Source organism: Microdochium trichocladiopsis (genome assembly GCF_020744255.1).
Source record: "Microdochium trichocladiopsis strain MPI-CAGE-CH-0230 chromosome Unknown B0I36scaffold_5, whole genome shotgun sequence".
Taxonomy (NCBI): Eukaryota; Fungi; Ascomycota; class Sordariomycetes; order Xylariales; family Microdochiaceae; genus Microdochium; species Microdochium trichocladiopsis.
Window position 1 is genome coordinate 2,993,741 of NW_025763548.1, and position 19,466 is coordinate 3,013,206.

General features: G+C 57.6%; 7 protein-coding genes across 7 annotated transcripts; 4 read left to right on the top strand and 3 right to left on the bottom strand.

Moving 5' to 3' along the window:
- Positions 1 to 60: 60 nt before the first annotated feature.
- Positions 61 to 3,564, bottom strand: B0I36DRAFT_374393 (putative glutamyl-tRNA amidotransferase subunit A; the record flags this gene model as incomplete). The annotated part of the gene is made up of 10 exons (XM_046160270.1): positions 61 to 94; positions 1,438 to 1,591; positions 1,678 to 1,767; positions 1,931 to 2,050; positions 2,120 to 2,243; positions 2,342 to 2,704; positions 2,772 to 2,919; positions 2,998 to 3,070; positions 3,119 to 3,248; positions 3,316 to 3,564. 10 exons carry the CDS (start codon positions 3,562 to 3,564, stop codon positions 61 to 63), a joined length of 1,485 nt encoding a protein of 494 aa, XP_046013192.1.
- Positions 3,565 to 4,428: 864 nt separating this feature from the next.
- On the top strand, positions 4,429 to 6,507 carry B0I36DRAFT_363195 (uncharacterized protein; the record flags this gene model as incomplete). Its single annotated transcript, XM_046158765.1, has 2 exons — positions 4,429 to 5,909; positions 6,000 to 6,507. 2 exons carry the CDS (start codon positions 4,429 to 4,431, stop codon positions 6,505 to 6,507), a joined length of 1,989 nt encoding a protein of 662 aa, XP_046013193.1.
- A 353-nt stretch (positions 6,508 to 6,860) lies between these two features.
- B0I36DRAFT_363196 (FAD dependent oxidoreductase-domain-containing protein) lies at positions 6,861 to 8,656 on the top strand (the record flags this gene model as incomplete). The annotated part of the gene is made up of 2 exons (XM_046158766.1): positions 6,861 to 7,508; positions 7,613 to 8,656. 2 exons carry the CDS (start codon positions 6,861 to 6,863, stop codon positions 8,654 to 8,656), a joined length of 1,692 nt encoding a protein of 563 aa, XP_046013194.1.
- Positions 8,657 to 8,920: 264 nt separating this feature from the next.
- Positions 8,921 to 11,718, bottom strand: B0I36DRAFT_363197 (uncharacterized protein; the record flags this gene model as incomplete). The annotated part of the gene is made up of 6 exons (XM_046158767.1): positions 8,921 to 9,578; positions 9,648 to 10,327; positions 10,394 to 10,695; positions 10,768 to 11,297; positions 11,387 to 11,529; positions 11,644 to 11,718. 6 exons carry the CDS (start codon positions 11,716 to 11,718, stop codon positions 8,921 to 8,923), a joined length of 2,388 nt encoding a protein of 795 aa, XP_046013195.1.
- Positions 11,719 to 13,283: 1,565 nt separating this feature from the next.
- Positions 13,284 to 14,296, top strand: B0I36DRAFT_363198 (uncharacterized protein; the record flags this gene model as incomplete). The annotated part of the gene is made up of 2 exons (XM_046158768.1): positions 13,284 to 13,716; positions 13,779 to 14,296. 2 exons carry the CDS (start codon positions 13,284 to 13,286, stop codon positions 14,294 to 14,296), a joined length of 951 nt encoding a protein of 316 aa, XP_046013196.1.
- A 309-nt stretch (positions 14,297 to 14,605) lies between these two features.
- Positions 14,606 to 17,321, top strand: B0I36DRAFT_289615 (HAUS augmin-like complex subunit 6 N-terminus-domain-containing protein). Its single transcript, XM_046151681.1, has 2 exons — positions 14,606 to 15,109; positions 15,174 to 17,321. The coding sequence occupies exons 1-2, from the start codon at positions 14,714 to 14,716 to the stop codon at positions 17,175 to 17,177; spliced, it is 2,400 nt and encodes a 799-aa protein (XP_046013197.1). The 5' UTR covers positions 14,606 to 14,713; the 3' UTR covers positions 17,178 to 17,321.
- A 415-nt stretch (positions 17,322 to 17,736) lies between these two features.
- B0I36DRAFT_409993 (uncharacterized protein) lies at positions 17,737 to 19,177 on the bottom strand (the record flags this gene model as incomplete). The annotated part of the gene is made up of 2 exons (XM_046161902.1): positions 18,895 to 19,177; positions 17,737 to 18,832 (listed from the first exon to the last, which is right to left on the bottom strand). Exons 1-2 carry the CDS (start codon positions 19,011 to 19,013, stop codon positions 17,737 to 17,739), a joined length of 1,215 nt encoding a protein of 404 aa, XP_046013198.1. The 5' UTR covers positions 19,014 to 19,177.
- Positions 19,178 to 19,466: the final 289 nt, after the last annotated feature.

Below are 19,466 nucleotides of genomic sequence, written 5' to 3' on the forward strand. Positions count from 1 at the left end.
TGCAAACTCGAACCAATGAGGATGCTGATTTCATCTGGAGCCGCTCGCCATACGCTGTATTCATGCCAACTCCTGCCTGGCAGGCACTCCTGGCCTAGAACCAGCTCATTGACAGGGAAGGCTAGCCACATCAAGCAATAAAGCCAGAAAAGGCAGGTCGCAGCCATGCACGTGTGCTCGTTAAGCCTGGTGTTGCCTGGCGGTGGAGCTGGCCTGAACATTGTTTAAATGTCCCTGTTGTCTGGTTAGGGGCGCCAGATCGCGCGGTAGATGAACAGCGTGCTGCGAGACGCCAGGCAAACACGGATCTGCCCGCAAGTCTCCGGAGGCTTGGCGGTCAGCAGACTTTTGGGGTCCATCAGCAACAGTTTTACCATGCCAAACCCACTGCAGTCTGCCACACCTTTCTGCGTAGCTTTTCCAGCCCGGTTGCAAGGCAGCAGAATGATCGTGGCCAAAGTCGCGAGATTGCCCATCAAGGATGGTATGCGCACGCACGTCGAAAGCACGTTGTTGCTCACGCGAATGTCGCCCCGGACCATACCAGGGCGGGAAAGTTTGCCATATACACCCGGCTTAAGCTGATATGCTGCAAGTTCCATGCGGGTTTCACCGGAGTCAATATGTAAGATGGAGGATTGTCTGCCGTTGCTGCAACTGTCAGCTTGGCGCGGTGTTCAAAGCCTGGGATAGGCGGCCCTACCTGCCTGACTGAGATGTGCCGGGGCCTGCGGGTAATTATTGAACCCTGCATGCCAAGCCGGCATCCTTCTGGTAGTCGGGACTTCTCGTCCGTAGGCGATCGGTCGACCTGCTTCAAGTGGCAGTCTTGCTTCTTTCAGACCCATAAGCTTTGCGGATACGACGCAGGAACAGCACTACAGCCTATTGCCTCTTTTCCCCGTTGCCGTAGGGCTGACGGGCACCGCTGGAATGGCAGCTCTGCTCGGTCCCTGCGTTCGTGCGATGGGACCTTTGACGTTAAATTTAGATCGTGGGCTTGTAGGCGCTAAAACTCCTACCGGGCGTCTTCCACTGGCCGAAGCAGGGAAACAAAGGCCCAAACATCTGTGGCAGTCGCGCCTGGCCATGGCTGAGGGAAGCCCTGCACACAGGTCCCTGTCGTTCTCAAGTGCCTATGAGTGCGCCAGCATCTTACAGCTGACACGGAAAACAATCCTGTTCTGTTGTGAACAAGTTATACTACAGACTCACAAGTCTATTAAACCTGATCGGCGCCTAAGCACAGCCTTCTACAACTCAGAAGAGAATGGCGTTGTCGCTGCGAAGAGTCTCAGCGCAGCTGGTTTCACATTTCAATATCCTCTGATCTAGTCTGCACCATCCGATGAAGTTGCTGTGGCTGTGATTGCAGCCGATCGGTCGCCAACCTGCTTTGGGTGCGGGGTTGGCGAGGTAGCGCCTTCCTCCAGAAACTTTGGTAGCTGTCTACTTGTTTGCACAGTCTTCTCCCATCCACTCGTCACCCGCACAAGAAGACCTTCTTGGCATTCCGAAGCCATGGCACACATTCCGAAAGGACGGAGACTGTGCTTGGAAGACGAAAGCGGGAGATGTGCCATCGGGTAGCCTGCAAGGGTGTCAGGATAGGTGTGAGGGCTGTCTCAAGCGTAAATGAGGCACTCGGAGTCTGAGGCGACGACAGAACCAACATACCTGCAACACAATAGTAGTCGTCAAGCTCGCTGTCCGCTGGTCCAAGAATGACATCTACGTTGTGCTTTTGCAAGCATTCGTCAATGGCCTCTCACCCAAATTGGTTGATCTCGGCAATGGCATTCCGGCGGTCTTCGGCAGAGATGACAAATTTCGCCGCTCCCTCGGGACGCGCCATGTTTGGCGACTCTGCGAAAGTGTCAAAGCTCAATTCGGACCATGTGTCTCACCGGTCGGTCGAAAGTCGACTTACCAGGTGGAAACTCTTGGTCCGCATGGTCGGTCATGAACTGCATCAAGTCGTCAAGCGTCCTCACTGTGGAGCTTTGTGGACCCGCAAGGTAGCCTTCGACGTCAGTCTTGAACCCGGAATCTGCGAGACGGAGTGTTAACGCATTGCCCCGCAACTTTGCCATTTTCGGGTGTGACAAAGAAAACGCACTCATGACTCGAGCAATGTGGCTCATGCCGTCAACTTCCAAGCCATCCAAAGACGGAAGTTGAACTCTGCGGACCTCAGCAACGGCTATGGTCAATTTGCCATATGCTTCAAGGATGTCAGATTCCTAGAATGGAGTCAGCACACAGACGTGAACTTTTCGCGGTATCTGGCGGCCCAAGACCGAACCTGCTATTTGTCGAACTCGTCACTGGGCTTGGCCACCACGGTTGGTAAATGCCATTCTCTCGGGTCAAGGACACCAATCCGGAGTCCCTCGAGGGAGCCAGTGAGCTGGCTCTGGTATCCACCTGGAGGCACATGCGCAGATAGCTCGGGATTTACTAGGATGTCCATGAGGTAAGCGATGTCTGTGGCGCAATGAGCAATCGGGCCAGCAGAGTCGAATTCGCGACAGATGGGCACGATTCCGCTGGCGTCAATGAGTCCAAGGGTTGGCTTGATTGTATAGACGTCGTTGCGAGTGGCTGGCATCAGTAACGAGCCGTTGGTCTCGGTGCCGATGGAGAGGGGGGCTAGGCCAGCTGCAACTGCAACACATGACCCTGAAGATGAGCCGCCACAGCTCTGAAAGGCGTTGGTGAGTGATTGTATCCACAGGTTCGACTCGCGAGGCAGTATCCCAAGCACTTACACTGTGTCCACCAAATCCATCGTCCCACTGCTTGCCGCCAACGACGTACGGCGACTGAGTCAAGCCACCTACAGCCGACCACCCACATGGCATCCAAAAGCCACTGACGTGAGTGAGCAGTGAGTTGGATATGTGGATAGGGTCCGGGCTAGGGAGGAGGGTTAGTTATGCTGACCGGTAATTGCTGAGTTCTTGTGGAGTGAGGGAGTGGTGTCAGTACAGTCACAAGTCTCTGCTCGCAGCACTAGACTCACACTGAGGTTGGCTTTGCCAAGTATGATGAGGCCAGCTTCCTCGAGCTAGAAAAATGTGCGCAATGGGCGCCTTTCGTCAGCAGCCATTAGGACATGCTGCGGATTGTCGGAAAGCCCCTACTTGAGTAACGAGCGGGGCATTCTGCTTAACCACTGACCCGACAAGCGCAAATGTGCCAGCAGTGGTTTCCATTCCCAACGCATGACGCGTGGCGATGTTGTCCTGTTTGAATCATGCTCAGTGACCATACACGTCAGGTGACACCACTGGGATGAGATGGGTCGGTCACCTTGAGAAGGATCGGAATCCCGTGAAGCGGGCCTCGAACATGCCCATCTGCTCTCTCCTGGTCAAGATGGCGAGCGATGGACAATAGCGAGCTCGTGGGAGCAGTGGAGATGATTGCATTTAGGAATGGATTGTACTTGGCGATGCGTCCGAGGTACGCCGTGACTAGCTGCGTGCTTGACGCTTTGCCCTCGGCTAGAGCACGCTCAAGCTGATGCGCTGTGGCAGTAAGCAGGTCCGGTGGCGCCATGACGAGGAGGTTAGCGATGCTGTTGGAGTGAGAGGTCGTCGGTCAGCATGGGTGGGCGTGGGCATTGTCTCCCTTGGACGAATTCGATTGGTGAGGCCTGTTGAGGCAAAGGGTACTGTAGCCGTGCGCAAGGCACACATGTGCTCTATCGACGTGTCGCTACCCCAGGGGAATGGAAGGGGGGCCTCCAATGGCTTGCGGCTGAGTTTTGTCGAAACTGCAACTGGGCAGGCACAGCAGTGTCCTTGACCTCTCGTCCTCATTTTTGACTTTGAGCAAACCACAACGTCCAATGCACTGCTGATAACGAATTATCGCCATCTCGCACGCTCATCAGTTGCGCTTTGGAAGCGCCGTGCCATCCCCACCCATTTCCGTCTCTTACCTGTTCCAAATGTCCGCGTGCGCCACAAGGCTTACCAAACGCTAGCACGACGTTTTGTTTGCTTGAGCCCGGATCGACGACAACGCTAGCACCAGGCCAGAGATAGCCCGGACCTCAGCCCAATTACGACTCTTCTACGCGCCTTGAAACAATTCCTTCGCAACCCGTCGTCGTATCCAATGCCGTCGAGGGCCCAGCAGATTAGGCATTCGCGCTACAACCTTCGACGTGAACGACAACGAGCACCAATCAAGGACCATCCTGCTGTTCATAATGGCGCAGCTCAGGATTTGGCCTCCACCAATAATAAGCCCAGGCAAGCCCTGGAGACCTCTTGCTCCTCTGGTGGCAACGTGGTGCCCACAATCGAATACGCCGTGCACAATCTTGTCAACTTCGGAAGCGGCACAGAACTCTGGACCAATGCTGGATCGTTCCTTCCGAATCCGCTGATGTTCACAGCAGATTCGGTGAGCAGCATGTCGAAGCAGAGCGATTCCGCGTTGACATATTCTTCAGGTGGAAGTTCGGATCAGAGCGAGACAATGAATGAAAATGTGGATACATGTTCACTCCACGAACACCACGGATTCATCGAGCCATGGCTTGGTCTTGATCACTTCCAGGAATTGGGATTTGAGCCAATAAATTCATGGGGCGACCCGTTTACATTACCGTGGCCGCTGCCTGATACGACAAAAGCCACAGCCAAAGAAAATCAGGAGCTCTTGGGAGACGAGGACGTGCAGCAAGCCACCCCGGAACCTGCGTCGCCTCCTTGCGAATTGACGGTTTGCCCATTGTTCGTTCATTCAGGCCGGAGCAAGCCACAAACCGGAACGCCCAGCTGCGGCGGTCACGAGACTGGTGTCAGTATTCGAGCTGAGCCTCGACGGGCGTTGATAGGACCGATACAAGAGGATTGGGATCCGCCACAATCATGGGAGATTGCGTGCAGCCTTGATGGCGATGGCCGCACCTCCCCGGAACAAAGCACGAAAAGTTCGGTGGTCAGACATTCGCCCTCGGCCGCCCCTTCGCCATATCCAAAAACCCTGTCCATCGACTCTGAGGCCACGCGAACAACTTCAGACCACGACTGGTCGACCAGCGCCGAGGACAGTGCCGAAGAGGAGTTCTGGGCCATATATGACCCGGGGTGTCTGCAAGACTTCCCCGAGTATCCGCGACAAGCCGCAGCGATACTGCGGAGTGCACTCCATCGCTTTGCGCCATGGAGCTGCCAGAGCCATCAGAAAGAGCCAAGCAACAGCGAGACTGCAAATGGCTCACAGGCGGGATCCTCGAACAGTGTGCAGAACTCCGACGCCCCAAAGAGTCGCGGCTCCCAAAAAGGTGTACGCAGAAAGAGGTCCGCTGGCGAAAGCAGAGATTCCGGAGACGAAGACGACCACAACGAGGATAGAGGTTCGAAACGTGCCAAAGGAGAAAACCCTGGTGACGAGGGCCCTTGCTTCGCGTGCCCGTTCTACAAGTTCGACTTCGCCGCGCATCACAAATGCCTCAATCTCACCCTGCGCCGCGTCCGCGATGTCAAGCAGCACCTTGTGCGCCGCCACCAGCAGCCCCTGTTCTGCATCACCTGTGGCCAGACCTTCGAGACACAGCACCAGCAAGAGTCGCACCTCTTGCAACGTTCATGCACGAGGCCGGACACCTTCGTCCGCCCCCCTGGCATAACCAGAGACCATCGGGAAAAGTTTGCGTCGAGGGTCAGCAAGATGCTTTCTGGCACCGAACAGTGGTTCTCGGTCTGGGACATCATCTTCCCTGGAGCCTCGCGCCCACAGTCGCCATATGTCAGCGCCGCAGTGGAGGAAGTGGTAGACATGGTTCGGCGATTCTGGGAGGAGAACGGGCGCAGCATCATTGCGGACCAGCTCGCCACGGCAGACATGCCGTACAACTTTCCCGCCGAAGAACGGCTCCTGTCCACACTGTTTGTGGACTGCGGGAGAAGAGCAATGCACATGTTTACCAACCGACTTGCCACAAGGGCCCAAGTGCTGACAGGAAATGTCACCGACAGTGCGAGCCACGACCAGGCGTCAACAACGGGTGCAATCCGCTCACAGACATCATTGCCCGATTTGACCTCAGAACGGGGTTCCAACACCGTCGACCAGATCGAAGAGCCCCCAGAGCAGATATTCGGCTTTGACCAGCATCTGTCTCTACTGCAACACAACGAAGAGGCCGCACGCGATTGCGGTCTCTGGAGCGCCGAGGCGAGCAACTCGCTACCTGGTGCCGGATCTCAGTCGGACACTCTCTCGGCGTCAGTATTAGCCCCGGCATCGCACATGCCGTTTCCGTCCACGACCCGAGCCGCCGCCGCAAGGGCCGAGCCGGACTTTATCGATGTGGCCAGCCACGAGGACGCCCTACAACTCAACATTGCCGCTCTCGAGAGCAGCGCTGAATACGATATGGCCATGTCCGCGTTTGACACCCTGTTTGACGATACCGTGGAGCGGCAAAGCTCATACGGCAAGAATACTACCAGCCAGACAGCCCATGGTGCAGTCAATTTTTGAATAAAATTGGAGTGTGCAGGCTTCTTTACCGCTCAACAAAAGTACTTTGAATTATTCTTCAATATTGCACCCCTGGTGTCCACGAACTCACCTGGGAAGTTTTTCGCTCGAGAATCGAGCTCCTGGTGCGTGCAATCGTGTGCAATCAGTCCGAATGTTTAGCAGGGGGCCCTCCACAAGCTCCATGGCGATTGGGATAAAGTGGCCCACCACAACAAGGCAGGGATGTAAGGCGATGCGGTCGATGAGCATTTTTGTATTCCACAGTGCCTTATCTATTATCGATCCGCCATCATAGTATTACCTCTACCCCATTGTTTACAACCCAATAAACCGTGGCCTGACAACATCCCATGGGCGTCGTTCTCTCCACGCTGGCCGGCGCCGCCTCGGCCCTGCGCATGCTCCTCGAGCCCGTGCTCAGCTTTTCCAAAGCTCTCGAGCGCGCGGGGATATCGCCAGGCCTGCCGGTGCTCAAGCCCACGACGCCATACTGGACCAGAGACCCGCCGCATCCCGAGCTGGTGAAGCAGCAGTCCTCAAGCCTGCCGACCAACGTCGACGTCGCCATCATCGGGTCCGGCATCAGCGGCGCCGCGGTGGCACACTCGCTCCTCCTGCTGCCACACTCCGGCAGCGAGTCGGCTGCTGGACCCAGTATCGCCGTGCTCGAGGCCCGGGACATCTGCAGCGGCGCAACGGCCCGGAACGGGGGCCACATCAAGACGGCCCCCTGGGCAGCCTACACGCGCCTGGCCAAGCACGTCGGCAAAGAGCGCGCCGCGGTCCTGACGCGCTTCCAGCGCCGGCACCTCGATGTCCTGCTCGCGCTGTGTAGGGACACCGAGATCGGCGACGCGGCGGAAGCGCGAGAGGTCGAGACCGTGGACCTGTTCCTCGACGCGGAGTCGTTTGCGGCCGCGGCCAAGGATGTGGCGGAGACGGCGGCGGCACTGCCCGAGGAGAAGATGACGGTGTGGGAGCGAGAGGAGGCCCAGAAGGTGAGATCCCCTCGATGGCAAAAACTGTGCACCAATGTACCCCGTGCGGTATACAGACAAAGCACTGCACAAGGAGAATACTGATTACTGTGGCTATCCCAAAGAAATTCGGCACGGGCCCGAGCATCTACGGGGCCATCTCCTACCGGGCCGGCGCCCTCTGGCCATACCGCATGGTCACCTCCATCTGGCAGCGTCTGCTCGCCGCGCACCCGGACAGACTCTCGATCGAGACGCACACGCCCGTGGAGAGCATCTCCGTGAACGACGGCGTGGGCGGCGGACCTGCTCCCGAGACGCACCCTTATGCCCTGCACACCCCTCGCGGCACGGTCTACGCGCGCAACGTGGTCCACGCCACCAACGGCCACGCCTCGCACCTCGTGCCGGGCCTGCGCCGCAAGATCACGCCCGTCCGGGCACACATGTCTGCGCAGAAGCCCGGGCTTGCGTTTCCCGCGGACCACGGCGCGCACCGCTCGTGGAGCGTCGTGTATGGCGAAAACTTTGACTACGTCACGCAGAGACCGCCAGATGTCAGGGGCGGCGACGGCGGCGGCGACAACGACAGGGAAGAGGCAGGAGGAGGAGGCGGAGGAGGAGGAGTCCAGCAGGACCATCAGGGAGACTTGATGATTGGCGGCGGGTTCGACCGCTCGCTCAAGAAGGGCATCGACATGGTGGCCGTGGCGGACGACGGGGCGCCCCTGGACGCGGTCACGCTGGCACACATCGCGGGCGTCTTCCCCGCCGTGTTCTCGCCCAACTGGGGTATTGGCAGCGGGCTCAGACAGGCGTGGTCCGGGATCCTGGGCTTCACGGGAGACCTGCTGCCACTCGTCGGGAAGCTGGACACGGCAGTCACGGGCAGGACACCGGCAGGCGGGGTCGGGGATCCTTCCGGGCAGGGCGAGATGCTGTCACGTCAGGAGTGGATCGTGGCGGGTTGCGCCGGCGAAGGCATGGTGTGGTGCTGGCTCGCTGGCGTCGCACTGGGCATCATGATGAGCGGCCGTGAAGGGGAAGAACTTGCTGCCGCACCGGGACGGCCTGCTGGTCGTGTCTTGGATTGGTTGCCGCGTGAGCTGCACGTGTCCAAGGAGAGGCTGAAGAGTGCTGATTTGAGCAATTTGCCAGCACACATCTGAGGGCAGAACGGCAGTGGACATATTACTCTAGGCATTCGCGACTTGAAACCAGCATGCAGGATCGTCGTTTGAGTACTCTATAAGCCCTCCCATACTGTCACCCGCGTGGATTTGTTTCTCCCAGACAATTTTCTCTAATCGTACTTCCAAGCCTGTATGTGACATTGTTCTTCCGTGGGTACGAAATTGTTTGTGGCATAGTTGTCTTTCCAACCGTGCGGGCCATCCCTTGCTTCTTATGGCGATCAACTTTTACCTCGCTACTCAAAAGCCATTATCGTCCATCATCGCCATCATTTGTTGATTCCCATTGAACCAATCCGCCAGGTAGGCCGCTTGCTGTGCAAGACCTTCACCACCAACGCTCATGGTGTAGTAATCATCCGATTCCGCCATGGCATCGAGATCGAACATCATGCCCTCAGCAAAGGGGACATAGCTACCACTAAAGCCGGCACCTTCATGTTTATTCTCGTTGCTTGCCGTGGTGCCGTTACCAGGTGTCTGGTACGGCGACATCGTGGAATCAGGAATCTGGTTCCAGTTCTGTGGCGGCAGCATGCCCATCTGGCGTAGATATGAGTCCATCTGCACACTATCATCACCGCTATACGTGGTCTCGTGATTGATGGACGATGTCTTTACTGCTGAATCTAGATTCTGGCTGGTCCCAGCCATCCGATTCTGGCCAGTCTCGGTAGAGGGACAAGAGCGCTCACCCCGAGACTCGACATAGACCTTGGCTACGTGGAACAAGGACTGGAAGAGTTGGCGGAGATTCTTACAAGAGTCTGCCTTGAGTTCGTAGGGCTCGACCGATTCGTTAAACAGCCGAAGGCGCTCCAAGTCCGAAGTGTCCAATGTCTCGATGACGTGACAAAAGAGCACAATGTAGGGTGTGAAAGGCATGTACAAAAGGATGCTGTACCAAACTTTAGCCAGTGGGGCGCACGAGATGCCTCATGAGAGAGCCAGGTATCCAAGGACTCACGCTTTGAAGTACAAGTCTGCCGAGAAGAACCTGGACATCGTCGGCATGTACTCCATGTGCTTCTCAAAAGTCGCACGAGCGGCTGCCAGGCATTCTGGGGACAGACTTGTGGCAGATCCTGGAGCGACCGGGATGGCACGGAGGATCAGCGTCAGAAGAATGTAGTAAGTGAGCTCACTCGAGAACGCTTCAATCTGAATTTGCAAGCCATGAGCGTGACCCCACTTCTCCTTTACCACCATCTGGTCGCGCTTCACTTGCATATGAACAGCTTTGAGGTCATCTGCAAGCATGGCCGCTCGCTGCGCCCTGACATGCGCAGGCTGGCTTAGGGCAGTGTAGCTGTACAACGCCTCATATACCTTTCCCTGGACTCGAGAGAAGCGCATGCATCGAATGATGGCATTGCTGAAGCGGTTGAAGGTGTCCTCGTCAGGCTTGGGGATGGGAACGCTGATGTCGTAGTCGGGCATGACAGAAGAGCGCCCAAGCCGCAGTGACACGGCTTGCGTCATCATGAACATGGTCCAGAACATCCATGTCTTTTGCAGGCGGATTAGTGGTGTGTCGAGTTTGAGTGTTTGGTTCTTGTGGTAGCCTAACGTTTGGCACATGTTGAGGGCCTGCGATGCGAAAGTCCACAGGATGGCTGGCCGTGCCGTAAATAGAGCGCGCATGGCCTGGGGTGGCATTGATGGTCAATGCGATTTCGTTTTGGTGATCCATAGTTAACAGGGCTTACTTACACCAAAGGTGAGCGCCTTGATGTTTTCAAAGCTAGCTGGCATCTGCACCTTCAAATTCGAGAGCGCCCTCTCCATATTCCGGTCACAGACGTGCCGGTACTCGCGGAGTGTTTCACGTGTCTCAGGGTCATCCTCGCACATTAGCCGTTCGTTGTATACACTTCCGAGAGCCCCATTCGCGATGATGTAGTCGGCCTCTGAATATGGGCCCGGAAAGTAGACTCGGACGAGATGCTCCATGAATTGGTCGAAGGTGAGCACGTTGAAGCCAATGAACCACACCTGGTGCAATCGTGGATCTTCTAGACCTACTAGTCAGCATGGATGACCATGGCGAGACAGAATTTCACAAGGGGAAGATCCGTGAAGCGTACCTCGAGCCCGGCGCACGGACGTCATGGCGACATCAACTGGAATCAGATCGGCCGGGTCGTAGGTCCCTGCCGGCACATCTGCAATTGTGGGCTCAGTCGATGACCACGAGGAGTCGTGCACGGCGTTGTACTCCTTTTGCGCTCTCATGATGTCGCGCAAAGCCTTGAGGGCGCTGTCGAGGTCGGAGCCGCCTCGTTGGTCGTCTCGAGGCGTAGAGTTTCCAAAGGATGTCTCGATCATGCTACTAGCGGATGCCGTCTGTGCCACGAAGGAACTGTCGCCCTCCACTGGTGGTTGGTATGGAACACGGTTCGGAAGACCAGGCTCATTACTCTTGGAGCAACCGAGGCTGGCAACTATTGCGGGGGTACCATGATTGGTCGACACAGCCGATGAGCTTGAAGTTTGGCAATCTGGCGATGGCTGTTGCTGATAGACACGGTTGTGCTTGGGAGAGGTGGTAGTAAGCTGTCGAAGCAGGCCAATGGCCTCGTCGACCTTGTCCTCGATGTTGGTGATTTTCTGGTCGCTGTAACGGCTCTATTCAGCACTCACGAGCGCCAAAAAAAAAAAAAAAAAAAAAAAAACACGCAACGCAAAAGGAGAGGTCTGGCGTACTAGCCTGTAGAAACACGGACTCTCTGACGAGGAACAGAAGTGCGAGGCTTGAGAGTGGTCATGCACTCGGCGCCGGCTCGCTTGCAATTGCTGCAGGGCTTCTTGCGGTCGCAGCCAACCTTGCGGTTCCGGCACAAGTCACACTGCCGAAGGGCAACAAGGGTTTAGTTAGTTCAGCTCTGACTTCAAGGCAGTTGACGCCTGAAGAATCATGTAAGCCAGCAGGGAGAGCGGGATGGCGGGCAGACGGGACGTACCGCGAGGCGGGTGCCACCTGCTGGAGGATGGCCGGACGCCCGCGGGCTACTGGCATCCGAGTTGTCCGTATCCATGCCGTGTAGCCTTGAGGGAGCCTCTATGAGCTGGCTGCCTCGCCGTGCCTGTTGTTGTTGGTCGTGGACCCCCTGTCACTACTAGCTGGAGCGTTGGTGAAGGTGGAGAAGAGAGGGTGTGCCCCAAGGAAGAGTATCGGGTAGTGCTAGAGCCGACTCGACTGGCCAACACTGCAGGATCACGGGATGTCTCTGAGCAGGCTAATATGGAGCTGGATGAGGGCTGCGGAATGTCGAGACGGCAGGATCGAGACGTCACGACTACCAGCTCTGCCAGCATCGCGCGTCCGCGGGCGGCTTCCATCTCGGGCACCGCTGGGCCACTCGGGGCCGAGCTGAACTGAGCCACGCCTTCCTTGGCCGTGTGGAAGGGTACGTACCTCTCAGCCACGGCAAGCCACTCCAGCCACTGCACGCCACTACCGCCAGCCCAAGGAGACGGACCCGGCACACGCATTTCCAGGCTTGCTCTCTGTTCGCTTCTCACAAACTTGGACTGGCCTGGCCTGATGTTGTTCCTGCCTGTTACTTTTGGCTGTGCCTGGAGCTTGGGAACTCTAAAACGACGACATCCCCATCCACGGACCCCAACCACGTGCGACGACACTCGAATACTACGTCGAGCTGGGATGCACGAGCCAGTGTGCTGCCCCGTGAGCCTGCCCTGTGAGGCTGCAGGGAACAGCCGGAGCAATCTGGGCAGCCCTCAAGGGTTGTGCCAGGGATCATCCAGTCTGACAGCCAGATCCACCTCCAAGAGCCCTGCGATTCTGTCTGGAGATCCTAGCCCATGCAGCCTCGACCTCTGCCCTCGTAGATGCCATTCTGGAAGGATGGGTGGGGGGACAACAGGCCACGCTATCCTTCAATCAACCGCCTTTCGAAATGGAGACCGTCTCTAGCAGACACGCCAGGCCCGCCTCTCACGCTGCTTTTTTCGACGCCAGTCTCGCCAGTCTCGCCAGTGCCGAGGTCTCTCACGTGTGCTAGCCCTCGGCATCGCTCGATTTCGCACGGACGCGGTGACGCTCAGCGCAGTGACTAGTCGGCGCCCCCCCACACAAAAGCCAGGTGCCGCGTGCTATGCTGTCCCCATTCATTCCGCTAGTCGGCGGCGAAGTCCGGAGCATTGGATCCCTTTTAGTAACCTGAGATAAAGACCCTGTACGCCATAATAGCGATCGGCAGGCGGGTCTCCAGCTGTCACGGCCCACGGGGTAAATTGTTGGCTGACGGGCTGACGACTCAGTGCCGTGCCGCTGGGGTGGCCTGCTCGCCATCGGCGAAAAAACGCTCGGACACCACGCCATGGCCGAAAACCCAGACAAGATCGGCGTGTCACTAATCGCGACCAATCTCGATCAGGCATACGAATCGCCGCTAGAATGCGATGTCTGCCGTGTGCGGCGCTCCCTGTGGCCCAAGCGCGGCTCGCCTTCCGCCTCGGCACCTCCCATACATATATATCAACCAGCCTTTCGCGATGCCGCTGGTGCCAGCTGCGCTTTTGTGAGAGTTTGGCCAACGATTTCTGTCCTGTACTTCTTGGAAATCCATCGTCTACCATGAGGGTTATCATCGTGGCTCTCGCCAGTCTGGCCCTCTGGGTCAGCTCGACAACCGCTGCCGACACCATGACCCGTGTCTGCAACAACTGTACCAATGAGTCGACCGAGCCTTTCGTCGAGGCCCCTCCGCCATGGAACCTCGAGGCCGAGGTCGCCTATGTCATCCCCATGCTCGGCCTCTCCAACGACTTGCCCGTCAAGGCCTACTCGCCACTGGAACGCAACTCGACCTATGCCACCAGCGGCTCCTGCCTGGCCGGAATCGGTCTCATGATGATTATCCGGTACAAGGACAGCCCAGTCGGCCCCTACGACGAGTTCATCATCATCCCCGGCCTCTACTCGAACCCGGGCGACACCGGGCTCCGCAAGTTCCGCATCAGCAGAATCTACGTCTCGCACAAGTACACGACCTGGAACGGCCGCAGGAGTAAGTTGCCACTCGTCCTCGCAAGTATGTCTCTGGGGTTCATGCTGACACCGTGTCTCCAGACTGGAACATCCCCAAACACATTGCGCGCTTTGACTGGAGCTCGCATGCAGATGGCACTGAGTCGGTCAAGATCTACCCGCACGACACGACCTCGCTGCTCAACGAGGAGGCGGGCCCTTCGGAACTTCCGTTCTTCCAGGGCACATTCACGCTCCCGCCCATCGTCGGCCTCGTCAGGGTTCCCTTGAGTACCGCCATCACCACCTACCTCGATGGAATTGGCCTGGACGTGCTGAAGCTCTCGTCGCCTCCCCTGCCGCAGGGAAATGGCAAGTACGGCGAGCTGGTGGGAACTAGCCGCAACGCCAACACGCAGTTTGGAGTCTCGGGCGCGTGGGCGTCGGTGGGTTCCCTGGACGTGTACCAGGGCCCCCAGGGAGACCAGATTGGGAGCACCGGAAAGAATGCCGTGGGCGACGAGTATTACCCCAACTTCTGGCCCAACATGCCTAGGCACAACCTGGCGCTCCGGCTGCACGGCTCTACCGTCAGCTTTGGTGCGCCCGACGTGTACTAAGAATGGTGGCGCCGTGCTGCGAGTCGTCAGGTCTGGGCAAGGTAGCCACCAGGCCATACCGAAACAGCAGAAAGATAATAGTTTGCGACATTGATGAATGACTCGCGTAATTAATAATAATTGGAGACGGCTCGCACGTGGCGAATGCCAATAGTTGAGACTGTGCCAGTCAGCAACCTGCAGCAAGGGTCCACCGTACGCTAGCCATGTGAGACCCTGACTGTGGCGCACTGTGCTGACATAATCCAAGCCTTCTCTGGGGCCCGTTGCCCACCGCTTCCGCGCTACCAAGTAAACAACAACAGTGACGCTATCCTTGCCTTTAAGGTAGTTGCAGTGACACTTGACGATTTTCTTGTCCAACAAGCAGCGTTCCTGCTGCCACCCAACGCCTAAACCCAATTCAAAGATGTCGTCATGTCCCTTTTCGCTGCCAGCTCCAATCCCTCGCTCTCCCGCACGCGCTCGCTGCGCCTCCAAGGCAAACACCCTTTGACCGCTCCATTGAGCCAGCAGCAACCACCACCGCCAAGTCCTCTCAACAGTCATGCTCCAGCAGCCGGAACCGCTGGTACAGGCCAATCGGGCGGCCAGAGCAATGCCGCCGCGATCCCAAGCTCTACGTCGAACCTCGCCCTTTTCCTGACGAATCTGCGCCTACTCGACCTCGACCTCGAAGCGGACTGGCCAGACATCACGGCTGCAACCTTCTCCACGCGCGATGCCGCCGGAGGTCAGAAGAAACGCATCCAGGCCGTCGAGTGGACTCTGTACCAGCTCTTCGTGCTCTGGGACCCCAGCGAGACACACAATGTGCGTACACCGCTCATCCTCTCCGTTCAGGCCCTCCAACTAACTTTGTGTTCTTGTCAACTAGAAACTCCGCCCTTTCTTCCCGCCGCTCGACCAAGTCCAGTCTGTCAACCTCCGCGCCGCCCTGACCCGATCCCTCGAGCAGCTCAAGCGCAATGGCTCCCTCGGCCGCGACGCCATCATCCGCAAGACAATGCTCGACGAGTGCAAAGGGGAGCGGCTCGAAGAAGTACTCGCGGCATTCTCCTCGGCCGTGCTCAAGAAGCTCGTCGCCGAGCGCGGCCTCAACAGCGGGCCCGAGTACCACGCGCCGGTCGCCGAGAAGCTCGCGGTCGAGAACAGGGGGTACGCGGGCGAGCGGACGGAACTCAACGGTCTGCTCCTAGCACACAAGGCGGTGCTGGCCGGCGCGCTGGCACGCAAGAACGAGATGCGCGAGCGGTATCGCGACTTTGAGGAGCTGCTGGAGCTGAAGCAGCGCGGGCTCGTGCGGAGGCGCGAGCAGGTCAAGGTCTCGGCATTCAAGGACGACACTGTGCAGCTCGACGACGAGACTCGAGAACAGGCGCGGGACATTCTCAGGGCGAACTGGACTGGCAACGAGTCGTGGGTGGACGCCTTACTCTATGGCGGTGCTGATGTGCGCCCGAGTACTCTGCTCGATGCGCCCTTTGACCAAGTCTGGACAGGCGTGCAGGAAGGACGCTTGTCCGACCTTGAGGAGCAAGGCAGCGATCTGCTGGGGAACCTCGACTCGAGAGTGCACCTGCACAGAAGCAGGCTGGAGAAATGGGAGACATTCCACCACAAAATGTTCGGCGCACAAAAGGCGGCCCCTGTCACACCAAAGCGGAGGGATGACCGTCCTCGACGTATCATCGAGTTCCGCTCCCACAAGCACGTGCAACTCAACGGGGCCAAGCATAAACTTCGCGAGGCAGGCAACGAGATGCCTGCTGAGTACGAGCAAATCATGCTGGACATGGATCATGAGCTGGGCAATGTTGGGCAAGCAAAGATTCCGAACTTTGCAAAGATGTTTGGTTCCACAGCTGCCCGGCTGGGCGCCACTGCTCTAGCCCCAGAGCCAGTTGTGCCTGAGCAAGTTTCGGATCTTAGTGAGTGGGAAGACGAGCCTGAGAGGCCGGCTCCCAAACACAACGTGGCGAGCGAGCAGCACATGACACAACAGCCTACGCAAACAGATAAGCGAGAAATCTCGCCGCAACGGAGGCTGTCGGTCAGGTCCATTCCTGCTCGGCAAAACAGTTACCGACTTGGGAGGCCCAGGAAAGCGAGTGTACAGGAATATGAAGCTGAATTTTCCCCTCCCGAGCCAGAGGCGTTTGACGTCATTCATCAGGAAACGGACTTCGCTCAGGAGACGCCGACACCGCTTCAGCGGTATGCCCACCCTGATTCCTACGACCAAGTTCACAGTCCTGTGCGCGGAGATCTATATCGCCCTGAGCCCGAGCTTCCCGTGCCTCCTTCGCCCCCTCCTCCGGCCTCGCCTACTCAGGCAGCGGCCGACGAGATCCTTGCGTACATGTCCAACGCATCTCCCTCCCCGCTGAAGAAGTCTCGACATACACTGTCCCTCGCCGAGCGCACGCGCCTGTCTATGACCCGCACACAGCCCTTCGAAGCAGACAAGGTCGACAGCAGCCGTCTGTCGCCCACGAAAGCAGACTACCCCACGATCGTTGAAGAGTCCGCCGACCCCGTAGAAGATGATGTTGGGGCATACCAGAGCAACCCGCACGAGGATCTGATCGCGCGTACCCGGCGATCCATGGCAGGTTTCGAGGCCGCGCGGCAGAAGGCGCAGCTCGAGCGGAGGCGCTCGCAGCGCAGGAGCAAAGTGGCGCCACGCAGGGACGGCAGCTACTTCCCGCGCCTGGACGAAGAGGAAAACAACGGTGTGGGAGACACCTCGGTCGTGGACGAGCTCCTGCTGCAGGTGGACAGCGGTGCTCCGGATTACGAGGCCGTGTTTAGGAGCAGGCCCAAGATCAAGACGAGTCCTGCGGCAAGCCCGATGAGGCTGTGGGCTGAAGAGGAGTAATTTACACAGAGAAAGGTTCTGATAGATTGAGCGAACTATAATAATTTGGTCCTGGGTAGCGGGGCTCTCGATATTTCAAAATCCATAGAACGGCGGCTTCATCCATTTATGGAACCACGACCACACATGAACCATGCCATCCTCTCCGGGGCGTGACTTGTACTCGACGAGCAAGAAGCATGTGCTGACTGCTCTACGCTAGCGAGCCTGGGAATTTGTCCCGCTCGCCTGCCTGGCCCATGATAATGCGAGGCATGTATGGTTGAGTTGATACCCACTAGTGTTTCCCCCTCCAGAAGCTTGTGCCAATGCTGTGCCTTGTATGGTCGGCTTTTTTACGCTATCCCGACTTTGTGAGAAACTTTGCGAGATCCTCTGCCAGCAATTTGTGTACACGGCTCGTGCTATGGATCCAGATCTTATCAGCATGAGCATGTCAAGATGTCAAGAATAATAAACCAAACATCGTTGTCTCGTCCTTACCCGCAACGATGCTTTGGATGGTGGCGGGGAACAGACGCGCATTAGGAGGAGGAGGAGGAGTAAGAGGAGGAGGGACCTACATGTGCCCGGCGTCGAACCAGAAGTACCGCTCCACGGGCAGGCAGCCAAACTTCCACGGGTGGGCCACGACTTCCGGGTTCTTGGCGTCCGGGCAGGTCGTCAGGGTGTTCCAGAACCCGTGCTTGAGCGGGTTGTCCAGGATCGCGTTGAGCAGGGTATTTGCGTCGTACAGCAGCGTCGACACTGCGCGTCGGCTGCGTGTTGCCGGTCCTGGTGGCGGGCTGCTGCTGCTGCTGCTGCTGCTGCTGCTTCTGCTGGGTATGTTTGTATCGCCGTGCTGTGGGCCGTTGATGCGCTGCTGGAATGCAGTCATGTGCTTTTCCAGGCTCCGATTCCACAAGTCGACCATTGCCTTACTCGGATACGGATTCAAGGCTAGCACATTCCCCGGCGTCCGGTCGTACGGCGGTAGATTGATGAACAGGAAGTTGGTGAACCCGGCCTCCTTGTACAGTGGGGTGATACTCTGCTCGAACAACGCGGCGTTGATGGCATCGTATTTCTCAGCGAGATATGCGAGGTCCCCGCCCCTACTGAGCGTGGTGCTACCAGCAGCAGCAGTGGGAGTGGGAGTGGTATCCGCGGTTGGCAGCTTGATGTCGTTGATGTCGTTGATCCCGATCCACACTGCGACTAGAACATCTTTTTTGTCCTTGCGGAACCGCGGGCTCAGGACGGGGTGCGCGTACGACAGATATTGCCGCGTCTGGTTCACCATGGGCACCGTGTAGTCGTGATGCAAGGGGAGGAACTCCTCCGCATAGTTTGCCCCGGCAAAGGCAAAGTCCCACAGCTCCCGCGGCTGTCTGCCATTCTGGTTCGAGGAACGGTGGCCAGGGATCCTGCTGGTGCTGGTGCTGGCGCGGCATGAGGAAGGGGTGTATGTGCCCGGCTCGACGCCGCCGTTGGTCAGGAACTCGATCCAGTTGGGTCCGCCGGCTGATGTGCCCGAGTAGTTGGCGACAATCTTGTCATTTAGGAGCTTCTCGGGGTTAAAGGTGAAGTTTCCGGGCAGATAGTCGCCTATGAAGCTATAGTTTTGCCGGCCGGCAGTGCCTTGGATGTATGTGTACGAGTCGCCAAAGGCGATTCTGGGTCAAGAGGCTTGATTTTCAGCTGGTTGTTTTCATATTGTACTGTCTGGGCGGCTTACACGTGCTCTATCTCGTCCCAGCTGAATCTTGATGTCCCATCTGGAGGCAACTGTGCTGGTGCAGCGATGGCACAACTCACCTGCACGACAAGGACAAGCAAATATTTCGAGGACAACATCCCGATCAGTTGATTCTACGCGGCCGAGCTGCAAGAAGTGCAAAAGTGCAGGACAGCACAACATGCCGATTTGGCTAAATAAGCTTAACCCGAACCCTGAACGTGATTGGCCTCGGCTGACCTGAGTGCGCTGACCCTCGGCTTGCAGAAGTACTCCTGCTCTTTCTAAGCAATGGTTGGTGGAATGGTCAGTTATGATTGCGGGAATGTGGGCGAGGGTGGGTTAACGATCGGCAGTGGAACCCTCGGGATAAAGACGCAGCGAGAACCAGGCGTTTTTCTTCCCCGCACGATGGACTCTGGGGGTTACACTGGAGTCGCTTAGGGCCATCCCGATCAGTCGTGGCATTCGGTGGGGAAGCCAGGGATGTCGGTGCGGTGCCGCTTTGTGCTTTGCAGTGGCAATTACGTAGCAATGAGTTCACTAAGCATGTAGTGCCCGGAGTCCATAGG

Coding starts and splice junctions, on each gene's coding strand:
- B0I36DRAFT_289615 (XM_046151681.1), top strand. CDS start 14,714: ATGTCCCTTTTCGCTGCCAGCTCCAATCCCTCGCTCTCCCGCACGCGC. Junction 15,110..15,173: donor ACCCCAGCGAGACACACAAT/GTGCGTACACCG, acceptor CTTGTCAACTAG/AAACTCCGCCCTTTCTTCCC.